This window comes from Barbus barbus (genome assembly GCF_936440315.1).
Source record: "Barbus barbus genome assembly, chromosome: 38".
Classification (NCBI taxonomy): Eukaryota; Metazoa; Chordata; class Actinopteri; order Cypriniformes; family Cyprinidae; genus Barbus; species Barbus barbus.
In genome coordinates this window covers 13780537-13791978 of record NC_136716.1, presented here as the reverse complement: position 1 = coordinate 13791978, position 11442 = coordinate 13780537, and the positions used below count along the sequence as shown (strand labels likewise).

Sequence of the window (11442 nt, the reverse complement as noted above, 5' to 3'; positions counted from 1 at the left end):
TGTGTGAGCTTCTTCAGATTCATATCTGCGCTTCAGGGACCGCTCACGCTGTCAAATCGGTCCGAGATTGACAACCGTGTGAGCCAATCAGGCAGCGCGCTACTGAAAAATCCAACCAATAGCAGAACTGGGAGGCGGTCACATTTACAAACTGGGTAGGCTAGATCAAGGAGTGTTGGAAGATATTGAATTTCAACGTCTATCTACTTTGTGTATATAATAAAGATTAATTATTTTAATCTTTATTCAAGCGAAGAAGGATTTTGAGAAGTCTGTCAGTAATGAGCACTGTAAGGATAACCCTGCCTGCTTTAAATGTTTGAAAACTATTAACAGTTGAAAACATTCATTAGAAATTTAGAAAAGTAATCAAGTACTTACAGTTGAAGTCAAAAGTTTACATACACCTTGCAGAATCTGCAAAATGTTAATTATTTTACCAAAATAAGAGGGATCATACAAAATGCATGTTATTGTTTATTTAGTACTGACCTGAATAAGATATTTCACATAAAAGATGTTTACATATAGTCCACAAGAGAAAATAATAGTTGAATTTATAAAAATGACCCCGTTCAAAAGTTTACATACACTTGATTCTTAATATTGTGTTGTTACCTGAACGATCCAAAGCTGTGTTTGTTTTGTTTAGTGATAGTTGTTCATGAGTCCCTTGTTTGTCCTGAACAGTTAAACTGCCTGCTGTTCTTCAGAAAAATCCTTCAGGTCCCACAAATTCTTTGGTTTTCCAGCATTTTTGTGTATTTGAACCCTTTCCAACAATGACTGTTTGATTTTGAGATTCATCTTTCCACACTGAGGGCAACTGAGGGACTCGTATGCAACTATTACAGAAAGATCAAACGCTCACTGATGCTCCAGAAGGAAAAAACAAAATCTGAAAAAAATTTGTGGGACCTGAAGGATTTTTCTGAAGAACAGCAGGCAGTTTAACTGTTCAGGACAAACAAGGGACTCATGAACAACTATCACTAAACAAAACAAACACAGCTTTGGATCGTTCAGGTAACAACACAATATTAAGAATCAAGTGTATGTAAACTATTATTTTCTCTTGTGGATTATCTGTAAACATCTTTTATGTGAAATATCTTATTCAGGTCAGTACTAAATAAACAATAACATGCATTTTGTATGATTCCTCTTATTTTGGTAAAATAATTAACATTTTACAGATTCTGCAAGGTGTATGTAAACTTTTGACTTCAACTGTATATGTAATCAGTTACATTACTTTAATAAAGTAACTGAAAGATTTACACTATAATACATTTTAAATAGGGTAACTTGGAATCTGTAACCTATTACATTTCCAAATAACCTTCCCAACACTGCTATCTATCTATCTATCTATCTATCTATCTATCTATCTATCTATCTTTCTGTCTGTCTGATTCAGAATCTTTACAGAAAAAAAGCCAAACTGAACTGAAAAACAGAAGTAGCTTTATTTAGATGGTTATCCATGCATCCATCCATCCATCCGTCTGTCTCAGCAACTTTCTTTACAGAAAAAAGAGTTGAAGTAACTGTATTTATTGAGATGAATATCAATATTTCTTGCAAAGCAACTCAAAGACACTGTGAATGAAATGGGTGCATTTACATTTCCCAAACTCATTACTTTGCACAGTCAGAACAACATTATAATCAGTTATACGCAGTAGTTAGTTTGCATACTAACACAAAACCACACGCACCCATGGAAAACCCAATATGTTGCGTTACCTCATCATGACACAAACACAACTTCATAAGAATGTCTCTTAAACTTTCTAGGTATAAAATAATACATTTGTGTGAATGCATTCGGACCCAGGCACAAACTCTCTTCATATGTTATAGTAGCAAAAGTAGGAAAGCAGCTCTCAAAACTGTTAGGTCAGAGTTCTCTTGGGTCACAGTCCTACATCTGCTTTCATCCAGACAAAGAGATTTTACACACACAAAGAAAAACAAATTTTGAAATGATTCACAAAAGCAAACCATTTTTTTTTTTTTAGAAAACACAGAAATACAGATGCAGATATGACCTCCCCGTTTTGTCTCCACTTGGGTCTGTTTTTTTATAGGTTAGAACAGTGCTATGCTGAAGAATAAAGAAGATCGAACACACACTGATCTGAACTCACCTAGTCTGAACTATTGGACTGCTGAGCTGGAAGCTGACAGCACTCACGCCCACATGCGAGCATGTTTCTACAGCTGTTCAAATAAGACTAACACATTCGTCCTCCGTAGCTCAACATGGTTCTTCTGGGAAGGCTCCCACCCACGCACTCAGACCAAAACACATTCATGTGTTTCAGACTAGCTTTACTGCACTGTATTTTCCCCAAAACAACAGATTTTGGCATGAGCAATGAAGGCTGAAATTTACTGCATGAAAAATGTCACATTACGACCCTGAAGAATGAGATAAGCACACACATACAGTAAGTTAGAAACGCCATACTTTCCCAATCAACGAAGTAAAACAATCTGAGTTTCCCTGCTGAGCAGTTTAAAAATCCAAAGATGCCGTGATATTGTACAAGATATAGGCATATGTTACACATGGTTATCATTACTCAGAACTTAGTTTACTGAATGTGGCGGTGTTTCTAACAATTCCAGATCTTTATGTCATCTTTATGTAATGTATTCACATAAAGGACAAAATACCTTTCTTTTTTGCAAATTTGAGTTTGAGATTTAAAATATCTAGAACAGACATGGTGTGACTTAAGAATGTGTCTGAAGAAACAAAACAATCTCTCAATAACGTTTAGCTCTCAAATCAAACAACACGTGTAATGATTACTCATAAAAGTCTGATATGAAGCCACTACATGATGCTCCTAATAAATGCAGTGTATGCCAACAGGGTGACATGGTAAGTGTAACAGACATTTATATCAATATACTGCACACACATTTATTAACAATCAAAAAAGCAGAAGAAAAACAATCATATTTGTTTTAAATGAAGCGCCACTGAACTGCATGCTTTATTAAGTGTCGTGTTGTATTAGTTTTGCTAATTGCTACAGAATCTGTTAACTTTGGCATGGCTCCATGCTAAAGTCATTGTTGCAATTACTTGCAAATGGAAAATAAAGTATTTGGCAAACATCTGTGTGAAAAAAAAAATTGCATACAAAAATAAGGCTTTACTTTGCCTTGAGCACTTTCATTTGTGTGGATTAAAACACTGAGAATGTCGGGCTGATAAATGTTTATGACCATAGTACTGTGCACAATATATATGGAGAGAGTATGTGAAGTCCAGATATTAGTTTAGAACAACTCTAAATGTCTTATTGAATAACTGTGATCTCATGATAATGACATCTGATGAATTGCACATTGACCTGAAAACGCAAACAAATACATAATATAACACAAAAGCTATGCATTGTTCCAGCTGTTTGCACTCACAGTCATTGAGCAACAGTAAAGATTATTAAACATATCAACTAACACTGTGTCCTAACCAGGCGCAATACGACAAGTTCGAAAACTGATGCGTGAGGTGACAAAATCACACCCAATGAGATGTATAGTTCTGAGGAACCAATGAGATTTCACAGTGGGCAGGGCTTCCCAGCATGATGTTGTGTTGTGTCCTGTTGCTCTTTGCTTCTCACAAACGAGGCTGTTAGGACAAAAAAAATAAATGACATGGAGGAGGTTCTTTCTTGTCGTTTTATTGCGTCGCGTCTGGTTAGGTCACGTGTAAGGTGCTTTGTTGACTTCTCACTCCGATTGAGTCTTTGGCCTGGTCATGCTAAAGCCATGGATGAATGAGCTTCCATAAAGCTGATATTACATGATAGATATTACAGCCCAAGCAGTGGCTGAGTATTATGTCTAGGAGGTAAGAAGAGGAACAGGCAGAAAGAGACGAGAGAAAGACACAATGTGAGTCGACGAGGACAAGACTTGAACATTGGACAACATTCACTGCAGTCAAAAATAAAGACAATGGGACAGGGGAAGATGGATATTATTACATAGCAAAAAGACGTACAAGTAGAGCTGGTTGGCCATGTTTCTCAACGGTATAAAATGTAAAGAAAGTGGCTTATATCAATATTGAGTGCTTTTTCAGCAAAGAGAGAATACAATGCAGTAATCATAAAGAAAGCCGAGGGAGCAAGATCAAAGACAATCAAAGAGAAAAACAAGATGGAGAATTTAGTTCTGACTCTCTGGCATCAGAGTAACATTCAGACCATGTGGTACAGCGTTCACGAACAAAGCTAGGTGGCAAACAGCGTTGTGAAAGCACTCCCTCTTCCTCAGCGTGAGATGGGATGACAGTAGCTATGCAGCAGAACGGAGGTGCATATATATTTCTCTCACACTCATCCTCCATGCACACAGGATGGATGAGAAGAGGTTTTCTCTTTATCTTTGCTTTCCTTCAAGCGATTCGGCGGCATTTAAAACAAGCGGGCTTTCTTCTTAAGGTCATTTTTCTTCCACAAGGCCAAACGGTCAAACTGTTCAATGGCCATCCCAAATACGTTGTAGAAGTCCTCAGGTGACAGATGCCTCTGAAATGATAAGGATTACAATAAATGTAATTAATTGAATTCTAAAATTTTACAAATCAATTTTGATATCTGGCAAATTTAAAAGGGAGTTCAGTTGAAAAAAAAATTAATTCAGTGTAATTCTAAGCCTGTGCAACTTTCTTTCTTCAGTGGAACACAATAGAAGATATTTAGAAAAATATTCCCACTGCACTTAACTGCAATGAAGATGAAATGGTTAACAGGCAAAAAAGTGTCATAAAATAATCATATGGTTTAGAGTGGTTATAAAACAATCAAATCTGTGTCTATTTCAAATATTTTTTATGCACTGCCTGGAAATATTAGTATTGTCATTGTACAGTTGTACTGTAAAATAAAACTATACAGTGAAATATTACAATTCTAATATTTCTTAATTTGTTGTAGATGTTTTCTTTAGGAAAAAAAATCATAGTATTATAATTTTTGTATTATATATTATTTCCTAATCATATTGATATATAATCTCAACATTTTTGGTGAAATTCTGCTGCCCAACAAACTGGCATTTTCATCAAACAAGAAGCTTTTTTAATCATATTTTTATCAGAAATATTTAAATGAGATTTTCCCCCAAATCATAAAACCCTAATTTCAAGTCTTTTGGAACCATATGAAAGCTCTGTGTGAAGAACAGACCAAAACTGAAATGGTTATTCATTAAAAATTCTTCAAAAGTTATTAAAATCCATTTTAATTTTATGTAAAAGAACAGTTTGGACATTCTGATAACTCCTTTTGTGTTCCAATATGGGAAAATTTAAAGAGACACGAGGAAGTATAAATGAATTTAAACAAATGCAGAATTATAATTCTTTTTGGGTGAACTATGACTTTAAAGCATGCAGAATAGCTCCATGATTTAGTCATCCATCTATAAAGGCCTAAAATAACACTGTCAAACAGCTAATCAAAGCTTAATCAGAACAATCCCAAAGAACTTCTACCAGGATTCTAAGCACTGTTTATTCTGCTAACAATATCTGCATGACGCAAACGTCATTACAGATTAAAGTATACAGAAAAAAATTATACAATATTGACAATAATTACAACCATCTCCGTGCATGTGCCACCTAAAGCTTTGCAATGGTTGAGGACATTCATTGCCTTTAGCACAATCAGGATTACGAGCACCACTGGGGGGCTGTGAAAGTTGCCAGGCTTTTAAGCCTATGACCTCAATTGTGGTTTAAACTATTCCAGAATGGATCTGTATAAATCTTTATTCTTTCAGGCCCTGTTGTATGTGGTACTGTAACACTTGCAGATGTATGGGTATCTTGAACTCCTCCAAAAAGCTGCTGAAATCAACGTCTTTGGAAAGTTTTGGGTGTTGCAAGTGTCTCCCGCTGGGAGACTTAAATCATCCTCAATTCAAACAGATGTGACAAGGGCCTCTTACATCAGGACAACAGTCGTATGATGACAAACACACACACTTTTTCAGATATCGCAATTTTAACCACAGTGATTCCAAACTAACAGTTATAGGGAGTGGGATCAGTAAATCAACATCTCTCATAACTCATGCTGAAGTTAAAGTGAGCCAGACACTTCTCTTCCCCTTTCCATTTAAACCCACTAATAACACTGACACAATGTCCAGGAACACTGAGGATATATTATGTGTTGGCCGGGGGCAAGTGGACTGTAGTCCATCAAAGCCATAACCCCACAAATACTCGCACTGGGAGATGTGCAGTCAGGCATACACACAAACATACACAACTCTTCGCCTGGCTGCCTTCTTGCGTACTTTGATCAAGACTAATGCTGACAAAATAATAATTAAACAGAAATAAGTCAACCCATGCTCCATATTAAAAAGATGACAACTGTATTTAAATGTCAATCATTATAATGTATCACTCAATCATCATAACTTGGGATGCTCCAAAGTGCAATCAATTAAAAATGTACAGTATTCACACTAAACAAAATCATCTACAGCATATGAGAGAGAGAGTATGATTCAGCAAACAGGCCACATAAAGAAGGAAAGAAATGGACAAAACAGAAAAGTGGTCTACTTGAAGGTCTATTCAAATATTACCTCCAGTCTGGTGCGGTCCACATCCCGAGGTAGTTTTACTCGGACCCTGTGGGTCACAGCTAGCATGTCATAGGGATAGACCTGCAACATACATGCATGTGAAATACACACAATCACAAAAATGCACTCTTTTATAGCGTTAAGACATTTGATACAAAATATATTTAGATCAAATTAATGCTGTTCTTTTGAAATCTTGAGCACCAAATCGGGTTTGGAATGACATGAGGGTGAGTAATTGTGACAGAATTTTCCTTTTTGGCTGAACTATTCTTTTAAAGGGGTCATATGATGCGATTTCCCAGAAAGAGACCCCCCCACATGATTGTAAAGCGCTTTGGGTGTACAGCAATACACAATAAATGTGCTATATAAATGCATCATTCATTCATTCATTCATTTCAAGTTTTCCTTTCTCTTTGGAGTGTTACAAGCTGTTCGTGCATAGATGACATAAAAATGGTCAATTCTGACTTTGCTATGACAATCTGGCACTTCTGAATCAGCGATTGTAAGTATCTTTTGTTATTAGTTCAAGTATTTGCTATTGACTATTCAAATGAGGAGTTTTGCGCATAACGCGTTGTGTGTATGAGTGAGTGTGTGTGTGTGTGAGGGGAACAGGGTCACATCACGGCGGAGTGTACAGCCCGTCAGAAATCATCTTAACCGCGGCTTGTGTACTGCAAATACATACGAGCATCATCACTGTGTCTGTCACTTTGTGTCGACTTTGTTCCCCTTTCGGGCTTGAACTGATAAAACTAACTTGAAAGTTGAAGCTCGCGATTATGGTGAGGGGCGTTACATTTCCGACGCGTGCTTGTGGTGTCCAGCCAATCACAATGCACAATCAGAGCAGACTGTGCTTGTCGGAAGGAGGGGCTTTGTAGAAAATTACGCGTTTGAGAAAAGTGGGGCATAGAGGAACTACAATAATATACAGTATTTGAAAATTAATGTGTTTTTTTGAACATTAAAGCATGTCAACATGTTCTGTTACACCAAATACACAAAATAATGATCTTTAAAATAGCATCATATGACCCCTTTAATGCGTTCTGGGTCATATTAAATTATTATTATATATTTTTTTTTTCTAGAATAGTTGTATTTTGTTGTTTTCCTTTCCATTTTTTTGTTTTTCCCTGATCAGAACAGTGCAGCCACCTATTTTGGACTCACCACCCAAAAGTTAAGAATTACTGTTCTACAAAATGGGAAACTGATAAGACTTGAAAAGCTACAGCATTCCATTATACACACTAGAACTCACCTTGTACTCTGAGAAGCATTGGAAAACAGAAAAGAGGTTAAAAAAAGAGAAAGAGAAAGACAAATTACAACCAATAATCTTTGTATGGTAAAAAAAAGGCAATTTGTCTGTTGTCTATGCAAGTTAAATACTCACCTCTCATTCCACTCCAGGATGAGTCATGATCGCCCTCATCCTCACCAAGATCAGCTGCCTGGTATGACGCAATGCATGACAAGACATGGCATATTTACAATTATATACAGAGCACATTTATTCACACATAGAATGCATGGCAATATCAAAACGGTAGATGGCTGTTTTTTCAACTACAGGTACATTCATGTCCCAAAGTAAACGATATCATCATCTGGTTTTAAGAAGGTCACATCATTGGAAAAGTTCCACCATGCCTTCATTATTTATTTTTGCTACTATCCCTTACCAAGAAGTAGTATACTTCAAGTTTATTTTATTAAATATACTTAAGTAAAGTTCAAGTATATTTTTAAGTAGACTTTCTGTAGTAAGTATATAAATATCAGTACACTAGTAGTATACTCGTAAGTGTACTATTTCAATACTCCTTGTGACTAAATTGGCCCACTTTCTATGAATTGGATTCAGATGATAATCAAAACGTAGATGGATTCGATAAACACCCCAAAGCTTGACAGTCATTATTACCTCTTCATTGGTCGACATTTTATTCCATAATGTTACACAGTTTTGATGCTGTTTTATGTTTGCTGATCCTATGGAAGCATCTGTTGTTTCGGTTTCTTCTTCACTTGTGTTTTTTGGGGAAATTCTGTACAGAAGATGTGTACTAGCGGCCCCCTACCGTATAACAATGAAAACACGGATTCTAGGAGCACAAGTATAGCTCAAATATATTTAGACTTTTTCTAAGTATAAGTCAAGTATACTTAAATATCATTTTAAGTATATTTCTGAGAAGTAAACAAAAAGTAGAATAAAAGTACACTTTCCTATTTTTTTTTTTAGTTTAAAAAAAGTATACTAATAGCACACTTGAATAAACTTCATTTTCGTGAGGGATCAAATGAGAGTAACAATATCATGTTTGAACAGAGCGGCTTCTGTAACTGAAAATTTTCTTTCATTTCTTGAGGTTAAAGGTTAAAGTCTAGCAGTAGCACAGACAGAGGCTAGAATCATCGCGGCTAAAGCTTGCCGGTGGATTTGGTTATAAATATTCATCTGTGACCAACTCTCCAATTCACATGCCTTTGTGAACGCTTGTGGAAAGTAAAGGCGAAACATGACACTAAGTCAGACCAGAGTACACATAAAGAATGGATAATATTTATGTTTTCAGGTATTTTATTGTCCAGATACAATGAGCCGTTGCAAAATACTGCCACCTAGTGTACAGGAGAAGCTTTCAAAACGTTCTCAAACAAAGAAAACACTGGCAATGCGAGATAAAAGATCTGAATCAGATTTTTAATAAAGAGTGTGCCTGGGTTTTCTTGCTCGTCGTTACAGAGGATAGTACATTAAGGGAGCCAGATTTCAAGATCAAAGCCGAACATGGAAAACAGCCAGAGGGTGGGAACAAGACACACTTCTAACTGCACGCAAGCACAGACACACCCTCTGAGCATTATGGCTTCCTCAGCTAAATCTCTACACTAACTGTGTTTCCTGATGTGCGCGATTACAACAGCCCTCTGTGTCCCAGCAGCTGGGTTTGACAAATCCAACTAGGATCAAACAACATTCTTCACTGCTGAGAGAGCGAATGACAGCATTTGTGACCACAGCTCACATATATTCCCAAAAATCACACACAGATGGTGTGTTAAAAGGTTTGTGGGGTGCTGTGTTTGTGTGCAGATATCAGGTCTTATAAGGTTTACCTTGTATATGCCGTTCCGCCCATATCCTGGCAGCGAAGCAGACTTATTGTATGGAAAGTCTGTAAAACAGAGAATTTATAAAGATTTATGGCACTTTACTCTATCATGTTCAAGGGGAGGACAGGCAGAGACAGTTTAAAAGGAGGATATGAAAAATTAATAGAAAAATGTACCACTCAATATCAATATGGCAGCTGTAGGACAGAAAGCCCCGCCTTTTAGTTAAAGCCATTTTTCCGTTTACTCTGAAAAGGGCATGCAAATTAACTCGGCCAGTCTGAAAAATACAATATTTATCACTAACTATGATACAATTGTTGTCAGATTTCATTGTTACTACACACAAAATAGCTGCTCTGAGATGTTAGCAAGATGGCCGCTGAGTGACCTGATGTGACTTTAATGAAATCATTGATTGGCTACTCACTAGGTTGAGACATATCGGTGGGTAAGCTGTGGGTGGAGGTCCTGGGGTCCATATCTGGAGACTGTCCATCCATCTCACTCTTCAGGTTCATCCAACATGTTCTGGTCTATTGACAAACAAAAGCAGCAAGAAATATGATCAACTAAATAATTTAATGGAAAGACGGAAAACATATAGGTTTGATTATATTATGAAACGTGCTTAAATGTATTGAATGTGCACCTGAAGTGTATTTAAAATCTTTTAAATTGCACTTGTAATAATATCAAATTATAAGTTTTACTTTTAAGTACATTTCAAATCATTATATTGTAATAATCTTCCTTTAAAGTACAATTATTTTGATGTTGACTAACATACTAAAGCACATGTAAAGTACTTGATTATCATTTTAACTGTATTGTGTTATTTGATATTACACTTGAAGATGATATATTTTAAATGAACTCAACTGCAACTTCATAATTACAAATGTGTATATACAAATATATTTAAATACATGACTTACAAGATTTAATATAAATTACTTTATATGTTAGTCTACCATAAAAGGTTGTCAGTACATTCAGCAGTACACTTTAACCATATTATGAAATTATGAAAATACATATAAAGACTAAAGCCCCATTCAAACCAAGAATGAAATCTTTAAAGATAACTATAAAGATAACGATATTAGTGTCTAAGCGCGCGATCGTTTGCTGCTTTAAATTCTTGAGCTTGTTATAGCAGGATTGATTCTGATTGGCTGTCAAGGTTTTTCATCGTTCATCAGCTGAAAAAAATGAAAAAAAGTGATTCCAACGATATAATTTCTCTGTGCCTTTATCGTTATAGCTGTGGTGTGGATTTTTAGAACTATATCTTTATCGTTATCTTTATAGTTATCAGACTAAAATTTGCACTATGCACTAGGTTCTGCTAATTGTAATTAATATAAATTTAAACTGTAATACATTTTCATATAATTGCAATTAACATGAAATGAAGTGTCTAAACACATTACATTCAGTTTGCACTCAAGTATATTAATTTAAAGTATATTATTTCAATAATAAGTAAAAAAAGGGTAGGTTGGATTAAATTACCAAAACAACTTGATACTGTATACCAGAATGGACGAGAACACACAGATGTTTATATAAAATCACCTTTCTGTCTACGTCTTCACCATCTTGCCAGGAGGTTCTGGAAGCTGCAGCACAGTAAGAAAGTTTAAATATATCCTAAAGGAC

At 35.8% G+C, this 11442-nt stretch overlaps 1 protein-coding gene across 3 annotated transcripts in view; it reads right to left on the bottom strand.

Moving 5' to 3' along the window:
- Nucleotides 1–1446: 1446 nt before the first annotated feature.
- ablim2 (actin binding LIM protein family, member 2) overlaps nucleotides 1447–11442 on the bottom strand; it is a 64147-nt gene continuing 54151 nt past the window's right edge. For 2 of the 3 annotated variants that reach the window (XR_013783191.1, XR_013783192.1), the window contains exons 17-22: nucleotides 11359–11402; nucleotides 10208–10313; nucleotides 9781–9839; nucleotides 8047–8108; nucleotides 6640–6720; nucleotides 1447–4562 (exon numbers count right to left, since the gene is read on the bottom strand). Coding sequence is in view for 1 of the 3 variants with exons in the window: in XM_079398441.1 (XP_079254567.1) it covers nucleotides 4449–4562; nucleotides 6640–6720; nucleotides 7916–7923; nucleotides 8051–8108; nucleotides 9781–9839; nucleotides 10208–10313; nucleotides 11359–11402 (470 nt within the window). In the remaining 2 variants the exon portion in view is untranslated. Of the gene's footprint in view, nucleotides 4563–6639; nucleotides 6721–7915; nucleotides 7924–8046; nucleotides 8109–9780; nucleotides 9840–10207; nucleotides 10314–11358; nucleotides 11403–11442 lie in introns of all 3 variants that reach the window. The other variant, XM_079398441.1, reaches the window with a different exon arrangement.